This window comes from Antechinus flavipes, chromosome 4 (assembly GCF_016432865.1).
Source record: "Antechinus flavipes isolate AdamAnt ecotype Samford, QLD, Australia chromosome 4, AdamAnt_v2, whole genome shotgun sequence".
Lineage (NCBI taxonomy): Eukaryota > Metazoa > Chordata > Mammalia > Dasyuromorphia > Dasyuridae > Antechinus > Antechinus flavipes.
This window is the reverse complement of record NC_067401.1, coordinates 328876963-328902624: the sequence shown is the minus strand read 5'-3', so window position 1 is coordinate 328902624 and position 25662 is coordinate 328876963. Positions and strand designations below refer to the sequence as shown.

The window sequence follows — 25662 nt, the reverse complement described above, 5'->3', positions numbered from 1 at the left end:
TATAAATAAAAATAGATAAGATTGATGGAAAAAAAGCACTGACAAACAACTAGTTTTTAAAAAAGCATTAAAAAACAATGTACACTCACTTCATCAGTGAGTTCTCCAAATACTGTTAAGACATCTATCAGAAGACTTGCAGTATAGAAGGACTTGATCATGTTTCTGCAAGAGAAAAACATTTGTTCTGTTTTTTTACTGGGTATATTAAACTCAGAAGCACATATTAGGAAAGCAAAAATTACAAAAATACAAATTAAAAAACAATTCAAAATTAATATATTTTAGAAGTAAAGGAGAGAAACAATCTGGAGAATATGCAGTAATCTTTTACAATTCAGGTTCAAGACAGAGAAGACACACTTTTAGCTTACATTAGCATAATAAACATTCTATAGCTACATTTGCAAAACATACCTGTGACAATAAACTATCTTAGAAAAACCATTCATTTAAAATATCTATTTGAGGTAATTTTCTAATATAATTCATCAAAAATCTTTACAAAAGTAAAAAGCAGATTTTTATTATGGAAAAATTGCTAAACATCAGATGATTTGTGAACAAAAGGCTAGAGCCATATTATTACTTCATCAATTTTGCCCCAAGTCGAATTACCACTGTAAATGGTTTTTTTTTCCCCTCTAATAATGACTTTAAAGCTAATGATGCAGTGGATTTAAAATTGGACCTGGAGTCAGAAAGACTTGAATTCAAATACTGCTACAAATACTTACTACTGTGTGAATCTGGGCAAGTTAGATAATCTCTGTCTCCTTAGTTGCTTCATCTGTAAAAAAGGAATATAAAAGCATCTACTTCCCAGAGTTGATGTGAAGATAAAATATTTGTAAAGCACTTTGCAAACCACAAAGTACTACGTAAGTGCCATTATTTTAAGGTCCATATACAATTTTTTGTAAGACACTTAAATCCTAAAAAAAATTGAAAACTAAATATAACATTAATTAAATGTATGAGAGAAAACTATCCATTATCTTTAATTATACTTGTCTTTAAAAAGTAAAAAAAAAAATGTCTCCAAAAAATATATAAAACTAGCAAAATTGTGTTTTCTTTTTTTGCTTACTTGTGAAATCTTCCAGCACGATCTTCATTGTCAGCATAAAGGAACATTTTCAAAGCATAATTCTCCACATGGGCACAACCAACTATTTCTTGAGTAATAGCTTCATTATCACCCAATTGTTTTTTAAGCTGAAATATAATCAGAAATGCTTCTTTTTAGAGGGGTCCCTTAAAATAGCTACTTTAGTGATTACATCTAAAAATAAGTAGGGAAAGAAAAATATTTGCATATGTAGCACCCAACAATTACTTTAAAACACTATTGTACTATCAAACAATGTATTAAGTAATGCCTAAAACATACAATATACAAATTCATTTAAATGTTTTAACTTCTATCCATTAAAAAAAAAAAAATCTAATCCATTAATTTTTGATGATAAAGTAAGTATCATTCTGAAATACAACAATATTTTCATAAAATAATGGTATATAATACAAAAAGGTCGTTTACAATTAACTAAAAAAGAATTAAACTTATAATCTTAAATAGAAGACATTAAGTCATTGTAGTTCTTTGCATTTTTGTACTTTTCTTATGTAAAGCACTTTGTGCAGCACTTTATAAAAACACAATTTAATGAAAAAGGTGCTCCTATTTTCCTATTTTGACTATTTTTTAAAAAAAATCTAAAGATTTAAAGCATAAATGATCTGAGTACTGTACTCTGATTCAAAGACTTCTTTTCAAAGATGTTTATAGAGTATAAGAAGCTTCAGGTTTCCTATAAAGTCAGCAAAGCAAATGATGCAGTTATAGTTAAACAGGTGAATTTACAGCTCCTGAATAGACTAACTGTCTGGATTTAAGGAAATCTTAGGTTTTTGGTAGAACAAAAACAGAAATAACCACAAGACAGTAACTTACAGTTTTTGTACTGCCAAAAGATTTTTCAAAGAAGCTTTGAAATCTAGATGCTGTTTCTTAAGAGGGAATATGCAATCGTGTAAAGTAGTCATCTATAACTAGAAAGTGTGGCAGAAATGTAAGTAACTCATAAAAATATAGTAAACGAAGTTTTAATGTAAACAAGCATTATAACATAAAAGTACCTTTACTTTGTCTAAAGAATCAACTTTTCCCCTTTGCTCATTATCTAGATAGCATTAAATTGACATTTCTTTTTCCCTTCAGCTTTACAAATTAAAAAAAAAAATTCTATGGAATTACTACCAACAAACACAAAGACTCCAAATATAAAAAGAAAAACAAGAGTATAGAGGATATGGTGAATTTCTTAGAGATTTAAAAATATCTAGTATTTAAATATACTAAAATATAATTTAATGAAATAAACAAAATTGCTTCATTTATGTAGTCCTTTTCTGTAGTCCTTTTTGTTTTCTTTCATGAACCAAAAAAAAAAAAAAAAAATTACTGATGCTTTTTTGTCTATTAATATCTACTAATCTATAACCTCTGAATAGAAACTGTGTGCACGTGTGTGTCTATGTGTGTATGAGTATGTAAAGCAAAACTAGCCAATACACTTTTCAAATATCTCATAAACCAATTGGCAAATAGTGGACAAACCAGCCTGTTTACAGTAGTAGCAGGGCATTTTGTCATGGAGAAAGGATATAGCAGGTGTCAGGCAGGTCAATAACTAACATAGGCTCAACAGCACTTTCACTAAAACTTGAGTGGAGAGATCCCAGAAGACTATACTCAAGAACCCCAGAAATAATATTATTTCCCAGACTATTGGTCCACTTCCAATCTAACCCCCACAGAAATCACTGAAAGTTCTTCTGGAGAATGGGTTAGGAACTATGCCAAACACTGGGGCATACAAGGATGAAAAATGACACAGTTTTTAGAGTTTAAGTGTTATCAATTACTTTATTTTGTATATTCTGTGTATGTGCAACCTACTATAGATAAACCATATTCAGTTAGTAACAATTAGATCAAAAATTTAAAACTGCAGGTAGTCATTTTAAAGCCATATTTTACTTTAAATTTATGTTTTTTCATGTACATGTTTTTCAACATGTTATTCTGAAGTAAAATCTTAGATCACCTTGCACACATAACAAAAAACTTGAAAAAATGAAAACTTAATTTACAAAGAAAATATATAACGAACACCTTTTTCATTAAATTGTGTTTTTATAAAGTACTGTACTAAACTAAAATATGTAAAAGAGAACTCTTTCAAATATTCTTCACTAGTGCAAAGTAAGAGACTGTATCTTTTGTCATCTTTGTATCCCTAGTATTTAGTACAGTGCCTAAGACAGAGAAGGTATTCAACAAATGTTGATTCAATTCATTTTTTCAGTACTTTAAAAGATCCTTTTCATTGATGTGGTTATGAGTAGAATAAGAGAGATGAGGGCAATGATGCTTGTTATGATTTAGTTTTATACAAAAGTATATATTCCTAAGAATGTGAATTTTTAAATATGTAGCCTTTCCTCTTAAATACTATATGTACTAGAACTGTTGACTAGTGAGGCAAAGGAAACATGAAAACTAACAAAAGTTCTAAGATTTATTTTAACATGTTCAAACATTAATTATGGAATGAATTACTAATTTGTTACTTACAGCTTCTAGCTGATCCATAAGCTTTGATAAAAATTTTCGGCATTCAGGAGTTTTACTGTCAATTTTCATTCCAGTTTGCATTGCATATAAACGACCTTTAAAGGAAAGGAAAAATAACATGAGTAATACCTAAGCAAATCAAAGCAACAGAGCAAAAATATTTTAAATGATAGCTCAATTTATCTATTGCACTGAGAGTTTGAAATAAGTTGTAAAAATTTCTGCATGAAAAACCACCATATCATTGACATTGACATTGATATTTTTGCACATTTGTTTCCTTTTGGCACTATGCTAAACAATGATCAGTCAGTTATTGTCCATTTTCGAAGATGACCAAAATATCACTAGGTGATCTCAGAGGATAGAGCTTTGGACCCAGCTTCAACACTTACAAGCTGTGAGATCTTGGGCAAATCACTATCAGTCTCAATTTCCTCAACTGTAAAATGAGTTGGAGAAGAAAATGGCAAACTGTTCTAGTATCTTTGCCTTGGAAACCTTAAAAACTGGTTACAAAATGAGGACACAGTCCCTGGTGTTAAGAAGATATAGATCTAGAAAGACATAGCAGTAAATACAGAAGGAATATGGATAAGAATATTGCTAAGTCAAGATTTGGAAGGAAGGGCAGGGCCATGTGAAACAATTTAATTCAGCACATATTTGTTTAGCATGTTCTATGCAAAAGGCACCCTGGATACAAAGACAAAGACAAAAATGAAAGCAAGATCAAAAGCACAGAGGATAGATTGGGAAAAGAGATTGGAGGTAGTGAAATGAAAGGAGGTGCTTATGATAATGCTGGTGTGAGCTACCAAGGGCCTGAACAACTCTAACAAATATAGAAATGGAAGGCAAATTCATAATAAAATTACTTATAAAAAAATCCAATAAAGACGTCTTCAGTAGCAATATTTGGAATAATACTCTTGAATTTCAGGAAAAAAACAAAACAAAACAAAATAAAGCACTATCTTATTAAAGAAAAAGTGTGAGTAAGGTACTAATGTCTAACCACATCTGAAGCTCAAGAATCACTGATATTTGGAAAAAGTCAGCTAAAAACTTGAATTAAAACTATCTCATTACTTATGTGTGAAAGATATTTTTATATTACCTTAATTAATTAATTATGTTACCTTAATTAACTGCCTCAGGCAATTGCTAAGAGTTCAAGTCTAGGACTACTTCTCTCATAGGCAAAAACCACACCAAACCAAACTAAACCAAAAAATCCAAAACAAAACTATTTCAATTAAGTTGCCTCAACTAAAATACTTGCTCTGAGAATCACTTATTATGAGATTTTTATATCTATTATGGATTTAAAGTCCAAGAAGAGGTAACTGCAACAAAGGTAGGAGCTACAATAAGGACTGTGTTCAGAACTCTAAACACTAATTAGTACTACAATTGTTAATGTAATAAAATCTGAGAATAACAGCAAATTGTTGGGAAAAAATGGAGACTACTTCTATAAAAAAGAATCATTTTCAAGTATACATATGCCAAGAATCAATAGCTTACAAAATGTTGCTTAAGAAGGGTCTTTCAGGATACTTTTAAGGCAGAGATTAGAATTTGTGAGAGTAAATATATTCTTGTGTCAAATGTAGACTATCTGATAAAGATATTTTAAGAATGCTTGAAAACTTACTTTCTTAACTGATTCTCCTGAAACTTAAAAAAAATTAATCTTAAAAATTTCACCAACACCAAAATTCCAAACTTGTCTTGTTTAGATGATTAAATATTGGGTCAACAGAATCCAAATCAGGGAAGTTTTCCTTTTAAGTCAGAACAACATGGAATCATCTAGTCTACCCGCAGTACAAATGATCAGGAAACTGAGACCCAGAAACATAAAGTGAATTATTCAAGGTCACATATCCAATTAAAAGAAATTATGGAATTTAAATTTAGGTTTTTAAACTCAAATTCAGAATTTCTTCTTTTACAGAAAAAAATAACAAACTAAATATTACTGAAAAAGTTTTCATAAAATTCATTTTGTTTTACAATAGTGGCAAAAGGTTTATATTAATTGTTACACTACTAAGTGACTAAGTGAAATGTTACACTACTAAGACAAAACAAGAAACATGTAGCAACTAATATGCAAATAACTTCATGAAAAAGTTTATGCAAAAGTTAAGACAGACAACTGGTGTTTAGACAAATTATGTTTCCTCAGCAGTACCAACAACAGCAACATAACTTGGCAAACATTCTAAAAAGTATCCAGAAATAAATATTATCTGTACTTCTAAATCAATATTTTTCTTAAAACAACTGGTTCTATAGGATCAAAAGATGACAACTTTAAAATGGCATACTGGAGATCTGATACTTTACCTCAATATTTTGAAGTTTTTTTTTTTTTTTTTTTTTTTTGAGAGGATATATTTGAGATCTGGATTAAAATGAGATATCAATGGTCATGTAACTAATTAGTTATAGTCAGGATGAATCCAGTTGTATTCCTGGATGTTCCCAATACAGAAGCAGATCTATTTCAATTTTCATTTTATTTTAAATCTAAAATTCACTGTTAGACTGTTGACACATTAAATGAGCACACTGATTTTTCTAATTCAATTATGAGGATTTTAACCCCTAGTGATTGGAAATCTATAGCAAAGACATGTTTAGAACCTGGATAAAACTTGTTGTGGCTTTCTGAGTATAGTGAAGTGTAAAATACAAGCCCGAAGAAATAGGCAATCTGGAGTTAATATACCATCGTCTTTGGACAACTAGAAGGGTTAGGTCCTTATAAAGACACTTTAGAGCAGATTAATTACCCTATATTAGCATATGAGCAAGTTGCTTTTGCCGCTATCAAAGCATGGAGCACCCTCCCAGGAAGAAAAGACAGAGGGAAAGCCTTCAAGAAAATAGCTCAAGATCCAAATGAATCCTTTGCTGATTTTGTGGGATGTCTGAAGACAGCTGTCATACAAACTAATGGTGAAAATGCAGCAACAGAAATTATGCTAAGACAACTTGCTAGAAAAAATGCTAACAAGGTTTGTAGAAGAATTATACTAGGACTACACAAGGATGCTTCTTTAGAGGAGATTATAAGGCACTGTGCCACCATGAGCACAAATACCTTTTATACCCAGGCTATGATGCAGACTTTTCAAGATCGGAACATGGGAAGACAGGGTCCTTTTGGCAAGGGACTACCAGAGAGACTCATCAATGCTTTCAATGTGGTAAAGTAGGGCATCTGAAAGCTCAGTGTTGGCATAAAAAACAGGAGAACAAGATCCAAAACCCCATGTGCAAAATGCAACAAAGGCTTCCATTGGGCATCAGAATGTAGATTGACTCAGGGAAACAGGAAGTGGAGCTTGGCTCCAGGACCCTAGTCAAAAACATTTAGTACATGATGACAGCCAATGCTACCCAGAGAATCTTTAGAAGTTCAGTACTTCAACATGATCAATCAGCCGAGAAGCAACCTGATGGGAGAAAGGGATTACAATTGGGAAAAATAGAGTTATATGCAGATGGGATATCCCCTGGAGAGGTGAAATTTGTCCCTGTCCGGCCTATGGATCTTTTGCCTCCAGGCACAGTAGGCTTGACCATTTCACCTCCTGAGAGTGCTTACAAAACAGTGTCTATCCATACACTGCTTTGGGAAATTGGAGAATACGTAGCTAATATCCCAGTCATTAATACAGGAAGACAATGTGTGACTTATCAACCAGGAGAAGTAGTAGCATCAGAGTTACTGACACAAACTCCTGATAGGCAACCTAGTGATATTTACCCAGATTTTGACTCCCAACAACAGAATCCAGGAATATTCTGGACTGCAGCTGTTATAGCTGACTGTCCTATGCTCACTATCTATGTAAATGGAATACCATTAAAAGGGTTGGTAGATACAGGTGCAGATTGTACAGCCATTAGAGGTAATAACTGGCCCAGTCATAGGCCAAAAATTAAGGCAGACACCTCTACGTCTGGCATAAGAGGATCAATAGCAGCTGAAGTTAGTGCTATCTCTTTGAGGCGGATATTTGAAGGTGAAATAGGAGTTTTTTTACTCCCTTTGTATTTGAAAAAATCCCCACCAATCTATGGGGAAGAGACATCTCACAACAGTTAGGATTATAATTGAGTACTTCAGCTTTTTAGGTAGGACTGCTGTTGAAGGCCTTGTTCCCATTCAATGGAAAACCCACCAGTATGGGTAGAAAAGTGGTTCCCTAGCAAGTGATAGAATTCAGGCCTTATTAGATATAGTACAGGGGCAACTTGACCAAGGACACTTACAACCTTCTCTAAGTCCTTGGAATTCTCTTTTATTTGTTGATAAAAGGAATCTGGAAAATGAAGGAGGTCAGGCAATAGTAGAGAGGAGAAACAGAGACATTCTGGAGACGCTCCTCCAAAAACAAAAGAAAGGGGGAGCCACAGGTAACCCTAGAGAACTTTTAAATTTAGCTCATTACACTATTAATTTTTTCATTTTTGATAAAGATGCACTGGCTCTGGCAGACAGGTTTTATATCCCGCTGGAAGAGCAATGTCCAGTGCGAGCAGCTCCACTATCTTTAGATAATCGCCACGTGATGTGGAGAGATCCAGAAAGTGATGAATGGAAGGGACCAGACAGGTTAACTGCTTAGGGTAGAGGATTTGCTTGTATCTCTACAGATGAAGAAGGAATCAGATGAGTGCCAACGAGCTATATTTGCCTTTTCTATCAGAGAGAAACAGAAAAAGAAAAGCCTCTCGAAACAAAGGAAAAGAGCCAAGAAACATCAGATTCCTATCTCCATGTTGAATAAAATATATTTCTGTAACCAACTAAATATGTGGATAAGGGTGTATTCTCCCTTTCCTTAACTACTTCAGACGAATGATGTTCAAGTGTCAGCTGCTCTTTTTCCTTTTTTTTTCTATAAATGTCTACTTGAATAACATACCAATGTGAGGTAATTTTCATAACTTTCCTTTCTATTCTTTTCTCTTCCCATTCTTCTCCTAACTTCAAGATGTAACAGAATCATTTCTATGCCTTATTTAATTAAGATTCTCTCTATAAACCCTGATGATTGTGCTCAAAGGGTATACACGTGTGATTTTTGTATTTTAGAATGTAAGCAGTTTATCAGTTTCACCCTATTATTTTTTGTTTATATTTACCTTCTTACATTTCTCCAAACTCCAGTATTAGAATTTCAACATTTCTATACAACTTCATTCTTTTCAATAGGGAATGCTTGAAAGTTCTCTATTTCATTAAAGATCCATTTTTTCCCTCTGAAGCACTCTACTCAGTTTTGCTGGGTAATTCATTCTTGGCTATAAGCCTAGATACACATCCTTTGCTTTCCAGAATACTGTATTCCAAGTGGTCTGCTTCTTTATGATGGCTGCTAAATAGAGAATTATTCTGACTGTGGCTCCTTAGTATTGGAATTCTTATAGGTTGTTGGGTGGGTTTTTTTGTTTTGTTTTGTCTTGGAAGCTCTGGATTTTGGCTATGATGTTCCTGGGAGTTTTCATTTTAGGGTTTCTTTTAGGAGAATAATGGATTCATTCTGTTTTACTATGCCATCTGATTCTAAATGATTTGGGTAGTTTTCTTTCAACAGTCATTGAAATATAATGTCTCAATCCTTTTTTGGTCAGAGTTCAGATAATATAATGATCCTTAATTTCTTTTTTTTAAAACCTCAATCCATTTTCTAGGTCAGATTTTTTGTTTTGAGATATCTTGCATTTTCTTCTCTCCCTATCGTCCTCTCTCCCTCTCCCCCAGTTTTTTGGCTTCTGTTTAATCCATTTGAATTTTCAAGGAGTTTGTTGCTGGGGTAACATTTTATACCTCTTGCGCCAAGTTGTTAATTCTCTTTTCAATTTTCCTTTAGATCTCATATTTTTTTTTTTTTAACATTTTTTTCCTTAAGTGATGCCATTTTCATTTAACAAAAAAATTAACTCTTAAAAACAAACAAATAAACAAAAAAACCTCTTGCTTCATTTCTTCAAAGAATTCTAGCTGAATTTGTACCTAAGCAGTGTTTTTTTTTTTTTTTTTCTTTTTCTTTTTTATCCCTCTCAAAGACTTGTTCATGTTTTGGAGTTATGATTTTCTTATGCATTTCAATCTTAAGCATTCCTGCCACTATAACAGTTCATTATGGTAGGGTTTTTTGAATCTCTTTTCCCATTCTTCCAGTTACTTGTAGGCTTCAATTTTGATATTAGGAATGGGCTCTGCTACATTTGGGGATGGGAAGGAAAAAAATCTGGGCTGGTCCAGTTGCTGCTTTTTTAGGGAAATTGAATATTGTTTCTCAGGGATAGGCTAGGGACTATAGGCTTTTGGTGCTCCAAAAATGATCTGTCCAGGGCAAAGTGTGACAGCTGTTTCCTTGGTTTGAACTCTATGTAATTTCTTAATTTTCGTTTTGGTCAAATGAATGCTGCTAAACTCAGATTCTATGGGCTAACAATTTATTGCTCATTTAAAGTGACAGAACTGCAGGCTTCACTTTGAGGAAATCCATGAACAAATAGAGTCATTTGATATAGAATGGGATATCATTTCTAGCTTTTATCTCAGTTTATAGAGGTATAAGGGGACATACACAGAGGCATGCTGAGACTGGGGACTGGATCTGAAGAGCAGCACACATGAGCATTCTGGTGCCTTCAGAATCCCTGTACACAAAGGGCAAGAGATCCCAGACTTATATATCAGGGCACTGCAGTACAGACAGGTGCTAACTAGCACCATGTTGTGTGTCATATCCAAGCAAAATTGAGAAAGGAACCTATACTAAGAGTGGCAGAGTGAAGCTCTATACAGGCTGAGAAATCCATGAACCAATAGTCATTTGATATAGAATGGGATGTCATTTCTAACTTTTATCTCAGTTTATAGAGGAATTTCCTTTCTCAGCCTGTATAGAGTTTCACTCTGCCACCTCTTAGTATAGGTTCCTTTCTCAATTTAGCTTGGATATGACACACAACATGGTGCTAGTTAGCACCTGTCTGTACTGCAGTGCCCTGATATATAAGCCTGGGATCTCTTGCCCTTTGTGTACAGGGATTCTGAAGGCACCAGAATGCTCATGTGTGCTGCTCTTCAGATCCAGTCCCCAGTCTCAGCATGCCTCTGTGTATGTCCCCTTATCCCAACCTGAGTCAGAGGACTTACTACAATGTTTTCAGGATTTCCCTATCAGAATTTAATTTGGTACATTTTTTAGATCTGTTTAGAGTTTTGTAGATGGGAACTCATCTCATTGCTTCCCACTACACTGTCATTCTGTTTTTTAAAAAATCATTCATTCTCAGCAGGATGAATTCAGAGAGGCCTGACCTGGAAAAACTTACATGAACTGAAAGTGAGTAAAACGAGTGGAACCAAGAGAACATTGTACATGGCAACAAGACTATACAATGATCAATTCTGATGGATGCCTCTTTTCAACAGTGAAATGATTCAGGCCAATTCCAATGGACTTGTGATGGCGGGAGCTATTTCTACCCAGAGAGAGGACTGTGGAGACTAAATATAGATCACAACATAGTATTTTCACTTTTTTTATTGTTGTTTACACTTTGTTTTCTTTTTCATTTTTTTTCCCCTTTTTGATCTGATTTTTCTTGTGCAGCATAATTATGGAAATATGTACAGTAGAACTGCACATGTTTAACATATATTGCCATCAAAGGAATGTGGTGGGAGAAGGGAAGGAAAAAGTTTGGAACACAAAGTTTTGCAAGGGTCAATGTTGAAAATTATCCATGCATGTGTTTTTGAAGAAAAGTTTTAATTTAAAAAAAAGCTCATTCATGATTTAACCTAGGTGAACTCTGTTCTGCTTGTGACTCCCTCGAAAATTCCTTGTCCTTACCCTTGTTTTAGCTTATTTCTCAGCTGAGTTTAATGTATTTCTATATCAAACTTTGTGTGTGTGTGTGTGTGTGTGTGTGTGTGTGTGTGTATTTTCAATCTTTGGTTCAGCTAAGAATGAGGTCCAGATACTGTCTGCTCTTCTATCTCTAGTTTTATCTTTATTTACTCTTCTTCCCACACATAATGCTAAATATTAAGTTCTATCCCCCTGTTTTTTTCCCCCCCTCTGGTTTATTCCTTTTGCTTTTCCTTTCTTTTTTTAGAAACATCAAAAAAGAACAAAATCAACCCTCCTTCCTATCTTTGTGTCTTACTTAATTCCCTGTGACTCTTAAAGATAATGAGATTATAAAAGGAAATTTGTCTCTACTACTATTAGCATTTAAGCATTCCATTTATTGACTTCTCTATGTTTCTCTAGACTTTTCAATTTGCATTTTAAGTTTATATTCAGTTCTGATCTTATTGATCGATATTGTTTTTAAGTAATCCAAAAGAATATTATACTTAGTTTCATAGGTAATAATATTCTTATTGAAAATCTTTATCTTTTGCCTCTTGGAATATCATATTCCAAGATTTCTCTCCTTTACATAAGTTGCTGTTGTGTTTGTACACAAGCCTGACTCTGTGATGATTGATGATTATTTGATATTCAAACTTTTCTTTCTTAATGCTTGCAGTATTTTTTCTTTTATCTGAAAGTTCTAGGACTTGGTTAAAATATTTCAGATGTTTTATACAGAATGTGACCACTGAATTCTTTTTAATTTTTACTTTACTCTTTTGTTCTAAGACAAGTTTTCTTGCCTGTTCAAGGCAGTTTTCATTTATGATTTCTTGAATTATGACATTCAAGGTTTATGTCTGACTAGTTTTCAGGGAGTCCAAAGAGTCTTAAACTGTCTTAATCTGTTTTACAAGTAAGATGGTTTTGATAGAAGACAATTTATATTTCTTTCTTTAATCTTTTGACTTTGTTTTAGTATTTCTTTATATCTCAAGAAGTCATTGAGTGTTTTAGGCTCCATTCTCATTTTTGGGTAGTATACTACATGGATAAGATTTTCTACCTTCTGTTGTAAGCTATTAATTCTCTTTCAATTTTTTTTCTCCAAATTTTTAATTTTTCACTTAAAATATATGGTGTCCCAAGAGATCTTAATATAGTTTCAAGATACTACAGCTTAAAATTGAAAAGACCACTAACTAAACTATTAAAGCTTTTTTGACCATAAATCATATTTTCTATAAGTATGATAGAAAAACATGCCCCCAAAATACAGGTTTTGAGGCTTTAAAAATTTTTTTTGGCATTGTAATTCAACAATTAAAACAGATAAATAGAAACAAACATTTAATTTTAAGGTACATTCACAGAAAAGCTTTCTTTTGCTATTCTTAAAATTTAAACAATTTAATTTTCAAAAATTAGCATTTTAGAAATTTTGAAAAAAGTGTTTTATCATTTGCCCCACAATAAGTTTAAAATGGTTTTCTAACTTGTATATAAAAGTTCATGTCATTTCTTAAAATAGTTAAAATGAGAGAAAACATATTTCATAGTAATAGTTAAGAGAATTCTTAATCAAATGAGGAAATAAGGAATGGTATGAGATAAAAACAGACAATTTCAATTCCATAAAAGTCTGCAAGATAATTGATAATTAAGAAAATAATTAATTAAGAAGATAAAATTTTAAAGAAAACATTCTATAAAACTTTTTATAACAGTAAATACCTAAGAACAAGATAGGTGTTCACCAACTGGAGAATGTCTGGAAAAATTGTGGTATATGAATATTATTGTGCAGTTAATTATAATATATTAAGGCTAGCAAGACTAGGAGAATGGTGGTACCCTGGAGTGTGATTAATTAGTTCTATTTTGTTGCATAAGATAACTTCAGGACAAGGGTTTCAATATCCAAAAGGCAGTTAGTGATGAATTACTTTAGCAATGCAGAGAGATTAACACTGGACATTAATCATCTTCATGAAAATCATTGAATATGAGGGAGTAGATGAGATCACCAAGAAATACAGAAAAGTAAAAAGAAATTTCAGAATAGGGCGTTGGAAGATACTCAGTGGGTGTGACATGGATAAAGAACTACCAAGAGATTAAGGAGCAGTCAGAAGACAAACAGGATGGACATTTCAGTTAAAACAAGTAGAGAGGAAAGAATACTTGGACAAGAAGTTCAGGGATCAAATAGATCATTGTCAAAGGTGTCAGCAGGGCAAGAAGGATTAGAATTAAAGAAAAGCTATTATTTTGCAATTAAGAGATTACTAGAACTAAGGAGAGGACAATATTAGTTGAAGGATGAGATCAGGAGTAGGGATGTGGAGGGTTTAGAAAGAGTAAGGAAAAATAAAGGGAATGAATATACAAAGCTTTCCCAAAGAATTTAACCAAAAAGGGGAGATATGATAAGGAATAATGGTAGCAGGGGCGATTGAAAAAGATAAGAAAGATATAGACTTCTTAACAGGAAGCAGAGAATGACCCAGAATTCTCTATAGGAGAGCAATTTTTCAGAAAGGAGAATTGGAATGACAGGAGAGGATTATTCTGTAGAAAAAGGGAAGGGATGGAATTGAATACACAGAGAGAAATTTGCTTTAATAAGCGGAAGGCTTATCTCTTCTTTGAAACCAAAGTGTGGTTGTCTGTTCAGACAACGTTGAAAAATGTTCAAAAGAGGAGAAGAGGATGAGTTCTTGGCAAATGGCACCAATTTATTTGGTGAAATATAAGATAAGGGGCCCTCAGCTGAGAGGATTTCATTTTTAATTTTTTGAAGTTGACATGACAAAATGCTCTTTAGAATCAATTATAGGCTCAATTAAGTGATCTGACCTAGTATATTGATTCTTAAATTCTTACATACTTTAACTAGAAAATTTTAAAGGATGTGCCAAACACTTTAGTGCAGTTTTAAGCTTTATTAATTTGAACATTTTCAGAACCCACTTCAAGTTCTCTTCCCCAAATAAAATAAAACCTTTTTGGGGTTTCCTTCCTTGAAGTTTTTGTCCTTCCCCCATGGATCCCTCCCTTTTCTTCTCCTCTGCCTTTCCTTCTTTAGCCAATTCCTACTAATTTGTACATTTTATTAATCTCCTATTAATTTAAACAGTCTTCTGTACTCTATTTTATCTTATGTTACTCTTTCCCTCCTTCTTTATTCCATTCCCATTAATCTACATAACTTGTCCTACTGCCAAAAACCTTATACATTCTTCTATGGCCCACTTTATCCTATTCCCTCTCTCCTTATTTCTTTATAGATTTTGAAGAGTGCTATATCCTTCATGGTATATATGTATATATTGTTCCCTATTTAACTCATTCCAGATGTGAGTAGATTTTTAGAACTATCAGCCTTCCTCCTCTTTCTAATACCTGTGTCTGTTGTTTTTCTGTACTTCATTAGTATAGCATAATTACTATTTTTACCTTTTTCTAAGAAATTTTGCTTTTTAGAGTCAGTATTCAGCTCTACCCCATTATTCTTTTGAACTACACAATTACTACTGTCAATCTTTAACATATGACTTATGTTTCTATGTAAAAAAACACAATCTTTGTTGAGTCCCTTGAAATTAATCTTTGATAAATCAAAATCTTTGTTAAATTTTCTTTTGGGTTTAGGTTTGGTTAAAACAAAATCCTTAAAATCTGTGAGTTTGGTGAATGTCCATTTTTCATTCAATATTATTAGTTTTTAGTGGTTATGATATTTTTGTTCAATGGTGTATATCATTTGATTGTTGACATTTATGTTATTCCAGGATTTGTAGTTTTTTTTATTATAGCTGCTGATAAATCCTGTACAATTTAATTGTAAGTCCAGCATATTTGAACTTTTGTTTATTTCTTGTAGAATTTTCTCTTTGATTTGGGGGCTTCAAAATTTAGCAATAATATTCCTGTGTATTTCTTTGTTGGATCTCTCAGAGATGGTGATTAGTGGATTTTTTTTTTCTATTTTTATTTTCCCCTCTTGTTCTATCACCCCAGGAAAATTTTCTTTTTGATTATTTCTTGCCTTATTATGTCAGGGTTCTTTTATTGGTCACAGCTTTCAGATAGTCCAATTATTATGTTTTTTTCTTTTTGATCTGTTCTCTAGATCTGTTGTTTTTCTTGTTTCAAGTTTTGTTCTATTTTTCTTTTCTTTTTTTCCTCCTCAGAATAGTGATACTCTATTTTTATTTATTCTTTTTAATTAAAGCTTTTTATTTTTACAAGCATGGATACTTTTTTTTAACATGAATCCTTGCAAAACCTTGTGTTCCAATTTTCTCCCGTTTCTCCGCCTCCTTCCCTAAATGGCAAGTAATCTAATATATGTTAAACATGGTAGATCGGTTTTACTTTTTCATTTTTTATATTTTGTTTTGTCTCATAGCTTCACCAGCTTTCCCTTGCCCAATTCTAACTTTCAAAGAATTATTTTCTTCTTTAAGACTCTATCTCCTTTTTGGTTGGTTAACCATTTTCTCATAATCTTCTTGTTTTTCTTGGATTTTTTTCCCCCCTCAGTCTTTCTCATTGATTTTTAAAATCTTTTTTGAGTTCTTCTACAGTTTTTTTTTTTCTGGGCATATGGTTATTGCATAACATTACTCTTTGGGGTAGAAGAGGCTTTTTTTTTTTTTTTTTTTTTTTAAATTTCACTATTCTCTGAAGATGAACCGCAGTATTCCCTATTCCCATAGTAAATTTCTATGACTGGGCTTTTTCTTTGTTCCTTTTTTTTTTTTTTTTTTTAAATGAGAACCATTAGTGCAAATATCTCAAATCCTGAGATGGAAATACCCCAAACCAAAAACTCCATCCTCTTGCAATTGCCTGTAACCAGCAGGTGAATTTTCCCAGTGTAACATGATTATCACTGATGCATTTGAAGCCGAACTATTTGACTCCAAGCCATCCCTGCCCCACTGCTTTTTCACTCACCAGGTTTCTTTTCACCCAGGGCAGTGTCTCTGCAGCATAGCTGGCCCTGGTATTCCCAATCAGCAGTGGTTTGGGCTGAGAATATCTTCAACTCAGTTAGTCCCAAGACTTTCCACTTGCTGTTTTAGCAGAGCTACCCTGGAGGTATTTATATTTCACAGGGGCCAAACCTCTGATCTGGGAGTCTTTCTGGGTTTACTTTATCCCAAGACTCCTGTTCTGCCCCATGTATTATTTGTTTTTTACTGGTGTATGTTCATCCTAAGGCACAATTTTGATTTGTTTGTTAGGGAAAACTGGAAAGCTTGGAATTTTCTGACCTAATCCAACATCTTCTCAGAATTCTCCCTAACTTTCTGTACAGAAAAACTCTTGTCACTTTCTATAGAATATCTCTTCTCATATCCAACTCCATCACTAGTTGTTCCTATACAAAGCTTACAGTATAATATTTATAAAGATAAGTATACATAAAATATCTATAAAATAATCTTAGGAGGAAGAGAGCACTAATAGTTGGGATGAGGTAGGGGAAGAGGTCATTTGCTGTAGGTTTCACTTGAACTACAAAATATAAATGAGGCAAAGCAGCAGCATCTAAAATGTTTCAAAGCAGGATCAGACAGTTGACTAGAATACAGTTCTTGAGTATGATAATAAGAAACAAGACTGGAAAGTTAACTATGTTATAAGTAGCAGGATGAGAGTTTCATAAAAATTAAGGGTAAAAGGAAGTTTAAAAAATAATTCTCAGTTTTTCAAGATCTAATGACATAGGGGGAAAAAATTTTCTGATGAATTTTGTTAATTCCTTAGAATTCTTTGAGAATGGCTTTTTTCAAGTATTTGTTATTGTTCAGTATCAGATCTTCATAACCCCATTTAGGATTTCTTGGCAGAGGTACTGGAATGGTTAGCCCTTTTCTTCTCCAACTCATTTACAGATGAGGAAACAGAGGGTCACAGAGCAAAGTCAGGGTTTCAAGCCGAATCTGAACTGAGAAAGATGAATGTCTTCCTGACTGTGGAACTGACATTCTGCTACACCACCCTTAAACAGTCTTTCCAAGTAAGAATAGTAGTTTTTTTCTAGTTCACCTTTCCTAACCCTCTGTATAATTTCCCCAACTTACTAAATGGGAAACGTATTAGGATATATTATCTCATCCATAGAAACTCTAAATCAGTTATTCTAATCCTATTGCAAGATTCTTTGCAGAGGAAGACAGACAGATACTTTGCTATTTACTCTCAGAACACTCTGTGGAATCAGTTCTTCAGAGAGAATCTTGTTATAATTTGTCAAATGTCAAGTTATAGTCAGTCAAATGACTGACCAAGGAAAATTGTACACATTTCCCCTTAGATGTACAACATATGAAATAAAGTTTTTATTAATTCAGTTTGTCTAGTAACATAATGACGTCAACAAAATATGAAGATGAGGTAAATACAAAGAAAGCATCTGCATAGATAGATGTGGCTAGTGTTAACAAATGAATGCGTTTACCTCTTAACTTTTATCATCTTGGGAGATCATCATGATATACTATAACTTTAGGAACAATAATTTTATTGCACATATACCCACCATGTTATATACAACAGAGGAAAGTTTTGCTTATTTTCCACTCCCTAGGTGAAATCTCAAAGGAAAAGGAACACAAATCAAGTTATATTATTCTTGAAAAGAATAGAATAAAAGAAAAAAAGAAAAGAAAAGGTCATTTAGTCCAGCCCATATCTGAAACATTAGTCTTCTCTTCAACAAACTTGAAAAATAACCAGATGATCTTGTTCCTTTTTAAAAAATGCTTTCTATTTTAGTGCAGTCTCAGGTACTATTATTTCCACCAATGTTTTTTTCCTGGGTAGCTGGCTGAACTAACCTAGCAGTAGGGCTAATGTGGAGGCCATGAATTAATTTTTTAAACATCTTTATTTCAATTTGTTTTCTTTATAATCCTACAAATTTCATTTTGTGCATTAAAATAAAATCTGAGAAAGGGTCTGGAATGTCAGAGGAGTCCATCTCACAGACACAGACACAGACACACATACACAAGCTTAAGAACCCCTAAAATTCACTGAAAATTTATTCAACACCTGCTATGTCCCAGGTATTGGGATAAATTCTGGGGAATACAAAAAGAGACAAAAGACAGTCCCTGCCCTCAAGGAGCTTACAATTTAATGGGAAAAGAAACAGGCAAGAAAATATATATAATAAGCTATGTACAACGGCAGCTAGGTAGCACAGTAGATGATGTTGTAAGCCTGGAAACAATAAGACTCATCTTTGTAAGTTCAAATCTACCTTCAGACATTACTAGTTGTGTGTCTCTGGATACATCACTTAACCCTGTTAGCTTTAGTTTCCTCATCTGTAAAAGAACTGGAAAAGGAAATAATCACTATATCTCTGCCAAGAAAACTCCAAATGGAGCCACAAAGAGTCTATTGAACAATAACAAACTACATACAAGATAAAAAGGAAATAAAAGAGAAAGAACTAGAAGAGTAACATAATTTATCATCATGGCACTGGAGATAGGAGAAATTAATTTTTTTTTTAACAGCAACCAAAAAGCCAACCTAAAATTTTCATCTAATTTTAGAATTTCTGAAATTCTGTTTAATTAAAAAAATTCTATTTTGTTACAAAAATATACCTGGAATATACGTATCTTATATTACAGCACTGCCAAACTGGATAAACTATGGTTAATTAATCCTCTGACAAGTGTAAAAATGTAAAATAGAGACTACCTTGTTAATCTGGATGTTTAACAAAATCTTTAAAACCAAAGTTCTTTACTATATACTGCTGCCCTCTAGAGGATTTTTTCCCAAGCAAAAGAATACTAAATCAAGATTTTACATTTGTACAGAGCAGTAATAATCTCTAACAAATTTAAAAGGGATATAAGTAAATCTCAGAATTACTTTTAAGTTTCTGGAGGAAATCTGGTAGTGTTCCCCCCTCCCTCCCCCCAAAAAAAGAACTCTTCCATCCAATAATTAGAACAACAAATGCATTATTCATTTCTCTGCTTCCAGCTCAGTTCCCAGAGAAGCATCCCCTATGAAGTAGACAGCCAACTTCATCATCTATTCCTACTCCTCTGATTCTCCAGGGAAATTTCAAGTCATATATATTTGCTTTCAGTTTTTATAAATTGACAGCATCATTATAGTCACTATAATTACAAAGATTTAAACTAGTTCTATTTCTTCATTTTACAAATGAGGAAACTGAGGACCTGATTTTGTTTAAATTACATGGATAATAAGAAACAGAAAAGATACTTTAAGTCAATCTCATCAACTCCTTTCACTTCAAACAGGATGTCAAATTATAGCATGACATGGAAGTTTATACATCACACACATATATATATGCATACACACACAGTATCTGTGGAAAAAGCATAGTGGCGGATTAGATTGAGAATATTTAGGTTACAATACTGGCTATGTCATTTATCACCAGTTTATCATAATTGGAAGATGAATAAATGAAAAAAAATTAGAAGGAACAATAACCACAAAAGACAATCTTACCTACTATTGTAGGACAATGGAAAAATAATGGATTTGAAGCCAAAAAGTTATGTTTGAATTCTAGTTCTGCTACTTATTAGTTGGGTGACCTTAGGTAAGTTATTTTTCCTTCCTAAATCTCAGAGTCCTTGTTTATAAAATATGGGGGTTGTACGAGATGATCTCTAATGTCCTTTCTAGCTCTAAAAATGATAGGATCATAAAATCTAAGATCATAGCATCTTCTTTCTCATATATGTATATGTATACACACACACAGCATATATATATATATATATATACATATATACACACATATGCATCCATATATGTATGAAAAATACTTACATATGAAACTGCTCAGTCACTTAACTTCTTCATATTTTCCTCCCCTCACACCCCAATTCTCATCTTCTCCCTTCCTCTTTTCCCACAAAGAGTTATGACATGACATGTACAAGAGCAGTGCAAGATAACAAGGTAGACATGGAGAGAGACATTCACACTGATGAACCAAGGATTCATTAAAGAATACAAAAAGAAGGGACAAATGTTAAAGCATTCCAACAATAAACTTTATAAAGCACTGTAAGCCCCTGGGGATACAAAGACAAAAGTGAAATGCAAGAAGTTTAAATTTAATTAGGATAATATATATTCATTTAAGTATATGCAATAAATGTCAAAATAAATGCATGGTAGTGGGTTAGCAAGAATGGCTTCTTCTAAAAGGTAGCTAAGCATTAATGAAAATTAGGAATTATTATTAAATAGAGGTAAAGGAGTATGTTTTAAGTAATGGGGACAGCCAGTACAAGAGTATTAAAATGAGAGATAAAGTGTATGTGTGGGGAACAGGAAGAAGTCAAATCTGACTAAATCATTTAAGGTGAAAAGGGCCATATAGCATAACAAAGCTGACAAGATACAAGAGTATTAAAATGAGAGATAAAGTGTATGTGTGGGAAACAGGAAGAAGTCAAATCTGACTAAATCATTTAAGGTGAAAAGGGCCATATAGCATAACAAAGCTGACAAGTTAGGCTGAGATGAAGTTTTGAATACTCTAAATGTGATATTGTACATTACTCCCATAGGAATGATAAGAAATCATCAGAGTCTAATAAATAGAGAAGTGATAATAGATCTGTGCTTTAGATCATTTTGAAAGTTATGTGAAGGACAGATTGGAGTTTAGAAACTTGAAATAAGATGACTGAATAAGCTACAATAATTCGTGTATGAAGTGATGAGCAGCTCAATTAGGGTGGTGGTCTTGTGAACAAAAAAAAAAAAGTGATGAAGTAAGGAATGTTGTGGAGGTATAAATGATAAGATATGGCAACTAACAGGATATGCAAGGCAAGAGTTGAAGATGACACTTAGGTTGCAAGTCATAGTGAATAGAAAGAGATAGTATTCTCAACAGTAACTGTGGAGTTCAGGAAAAAAAAAAGATGGTTTAGGCTGAGTTTGAGATGCCTGTGTGACATTCAGTTTGAAAGATAAAATAAACAGTTGGCAATGTGGTAGTGGACTAGAGCTCTGGAGACACTCTTCACCATATAAAACTGGGAATCACTTGCATAAAAATAGTAATTAAAAACCAAGAGAATTGCTGATGTTGCCAATGAGGAAAGAGGGAAGAACCTAGGACAGAGTCTTGCAGTACACTAATAGTTAGGAGGCATGATTTGGATGATCTGGCAAAGGAAAAAAAAAATGATGTAAGAGACTTGAGTGTTAAAAAGCCCCAGAAATGAATAGGATGAGGAAGTAGCCAGAAGTTAATCAACATTGTTAAATGCCATAGAGGATAAGAAGAACAAAGACTGAGAAAAGACAACTAAATTTGACAATTAAAAGATCCCTTTTTTGAGAGTACAATTTTATTTGAATGAAGTTGGAAGCTAGATTACATGTGTCTTAGAATGGCAGAGGAAAAAGAAAAGAAGTTGTTTTAACTTAGGAGTTTGGTTGTGAAAAGGAAGAGAAATTTAGGAGGGTAATCTCACAGGATGGTACAGTTCAGTGAGGATTTTTTTTTAATTAAAAAGACTTGGCCACATCTGTATACAGCAGGGAAGGGATTAGTATATGGTGAGAGAATGAAAAAAGCATCTGACAATATTCTGAAACTTTGCAAACTTTGAGGTGTCAAAAAAATCTTCAAAATCAACTTGAAGTAGTTGCTTAGTCTTCTTTTCTTTCCAGATTACCAGAGAAATGCTTATCCAGATTTAGTTATTACAGAAGTAACACAAAATGTATTGATTTAAACTTAGTTTTTGCCATATATATTTACCACACAGCACAATACTTATCAGAAAAATAAATTAAAATTTTAAATTAAACATTTTAATTTAAAATTAAATTAAAAAAATTTTAAATTGGTTTACTTTTGTTTTATTATCTACAATTCAAGAGTTAGACTAGATGACTCCTATGGTCCCTTTCAGCTTTGATAGTCTATGAGTGTGATACTAAGTTTGTGGCTTGATAGATTCTATACTGCTACAAAGGAAGAGTCTTAATTTCTCAAATTAAATAGAGTAAAATAGCATAAAAATTATTTGTAACCTAATGGGCAATGGAAAGATACATGGTGAGTATAAATAGGATATAAAATATTTATAACAATGATTTATACACAAGAAATGATATAAAGTATATCATCATAGAAATATATGATTGGGTAATGCATAACATGCTTTATTAGAACTATTGAAATGTTAAAAGATTTAGAGAAAGACCTTCATGCTTTCCTCCAGGAATGTAGATCTTCTATGAAAAGTTTATAGGAAGATATTTCCAACAAGATATTTTTGATATTAAGATGAGATTGTATACTCAATGAAAGATTTACTTAATGAAATTAAAGGTATATTTGTATAGTATCAAGGGAAATAGATTAGAGGAGGCTGAAATAAGAAATTATTAAATTAGTATATTGTTGGTCACAAAACTATTATGGTGATTTGACTGAAAAAAAAAAAAAAACCAAGAGATACAAAAATGAATGATGAACTTGTTTTAAACTTGGAGGACTGGGGAATATAAAAATAGGGAAAATGAAATGAAGAGTTTTTTTTTTTTTTTTGAAGCAGGAAAAAGGAACAAGAGAGTAATTGAGCCAAACTGAATTTCAGGTAAAAGCGAGGCACTTAAATAAAAGAGAGAGGCTCTGTGGTACAATAGGAAAACACTTTGGTAGCATGAAGGAGAGGCACATAGAAAAGAAACAGTACTGGATCTGTAATTAAAAAACGTGTGCTCATACTTGCCTCTCTGTCACTTGCTAACTATGAACTTTGGAAAAGTCATTTCACATCTCTTAGACTCAGTTTCCTCATCTTATAAAATAGAAGACGTAGTCATGGCCTCCAAAGTTCCTTTCAACGCTTACTCTATCCCATAGGCAATAATCAGTCTGTAGATAATATATTCAGTATAGAATACGAGTAAGATAGTAAGGGAAATAAAAATAAAACTCCTAAATCCCTTCTTTCCTTCATTAGTTTTCACTCTAGATAGAAAGATGTATATACATACTTAAAGATAACTAATAATACAATGTAGTTCATGAATGAGAATGCTATATGAGTGGGTAGGATAAAGGCTACAGGAATTAAGAGTAAAAAGAAACTTAATATGGGATTAAGTGGTAAGGAAACATCTTATGGCAGAGTGAAGAATAATGTCCTGAAGAATGGACAGAGTGAAATCAGAAAGGGCATTTGCAATAGAGGGAACATTATGAACAAAAATGCAGAAATGAGAGAATCAAATCAACTCAACAAATATGTATTAAATATAACTTAGAAATAGAGCATTGTATTGAGCCCCAGGAAAGATCAAGTTTAGATAAAATACTACTTTCCATTTTCATTGAGTTTACAGTTTATCAAGGGAATATGAAATTTACATAGGTCCATATAACACAAAATACTACACAATAAGAAAATCAAAACTGTGAAACAAACTACTTTTATAAGTCTTAAGAAACAAAGATCACAGCTGACTAGTGGAAAGGGAAGTTCAGGGAAAGCTTCATGGATGTAACAGGGTTTAGGTTCTAAGAGAATAACAAATACAGGAAATTAATCAGTGGGGGAAAAAGGGGATGGGGAATGGCACAAAGGACAGTGTGGTCATAGTGAACACTGTTAGCAAGAAAAATCTGAAGACAAAAAATGCAAGAAATGTTAAGGGACAGAGAGAAGGTCAGGATGACTGAAGTACAGATTACATAGGAAAGTTGTAAAGACAGGAAAGATTGAAGATGGTCTTCAGAGCTAGGCAAAGATATTTAAACTTCATGCATTAGGCAACAGGAATACATTTAAGATTTCTGAAAAGAGAAGATGCTCGGAAGGAAAGAAGGAAGAAACAGAAGAAAAATTAAACTTATTATAATAGGAAGAACATTTTGAGTAGGGAGAGTGTAGAGACAAAAAAAATAATTGTTAGATAATTATTAGAGTAGTCCAAGATGTAGTGATGAGAGCACGTGTTGAGATAGTAACAAAATTTAAAAAAAATAGAGGCAATTGCAAGAGATATTGTAGAATTAGGATCAAAAGACTTTAGGAACAGATAAGAAAGAAAAGAAATGAGAGAGAAAGAAGAACTAAAATTTAACATCTAGTTTCAAACATGGAAGACTGGGTTGTTTGAAAAAGGTAGAACACATACTTATTATTATTTAATGGCAATTTGTCAGACACCATACTAATCACTTTATAAATATTATTTCATTTGAACCTCATAACAAACTTGGGAAGTAAGTGTTATTTTAAACTCCATTTTACATATGGGAAAACTGAGGCAGGCAGCTTAAATGATTTGCTCAGGGTAATACAGCTAATAAGTTCCTGAGGCTGGATCTGAACTTAGGTCTTCCTAAATCCAGGCCCAGTATTCTATTACTGCACCATCAAGCTGCTCTAAGGAATAGATATTAATTTTGATGAGAAACTGTTGACACTACTGACAAAAACAATGAAGTCAAATAAAGAGGCAGTCTTTTAGGAAAAGATATAACTGTAAGATGTGCTAACAAGTTAAACAGTTGGAGTTGCTGGTCTTGAATGTGAAAGAAAGGGGTAGAGACAAATATTATTATAGAAAGAGAACTGGAAGGGACCCGAGAAGTCATCTATTCCATTACATGTAGGTAAACAGAAACCTAAAGCAGATTGAAACGGCTTGCCTAAAGTCACACAGAGAGTAACTGTCAGAAGGTGGAATATGAAGCCAGGACATTTAGTCCAACCAACTAATTATGCAGATAGGGAATCTAAGGCTCTGGGATGTTAAATGAAGTCACACAAAGGCAAGGCACACAGATAATAACTGTCAATAAGAGAGAAAAATGAAGGAAACATCAATATATTTGTAGTCAGTAGGGAAGAAGCAAGTAGACAGAAATAATTTGAAGATAATATTGCCCTCTTTGTCATCCCATGAATAGTATCAAAAGGCTTTAAAGAGGTGAACAAGAAAGAGAAAATGGGAATAGGTTATTGGATTTGACAATTATGAGATCATCTGGTAACTTTGAAGAGAAATTTTGGTGGAATAATTAGGCCTAAAGTTTAA

At 32.8% G+C, this 25662-nt stretch overlaps 1 protein-coding gene across 1 annotated transcript in view; it reads right to left on the bottom strand.

Moving 5' to 3' along the window:
• VTA1 (vesicle trafficking 1) overlaps positions 1-25662 on the bottom strand; it is a 79287-nt gene that overhangs the window by 48669 nt on the left and 4956 nt on the right. The window contains exons 2-4 of the mRNA XM_051997864.1: positions 3644-3738; positions 1091-1218; positions 90-165 (exon numbers count right to left, since the gene is read on the bottom strand). Of these exons, the coding sequence (XP_051853824.1) occupies positions 90-165; positions 1091-1218; positions 3644-3738 (299 nt within the window). The remainder of the gene's footprint in view (positions 1-89; positions 166-1090; positions 1219-3643; positions 3739-25662) is intronic.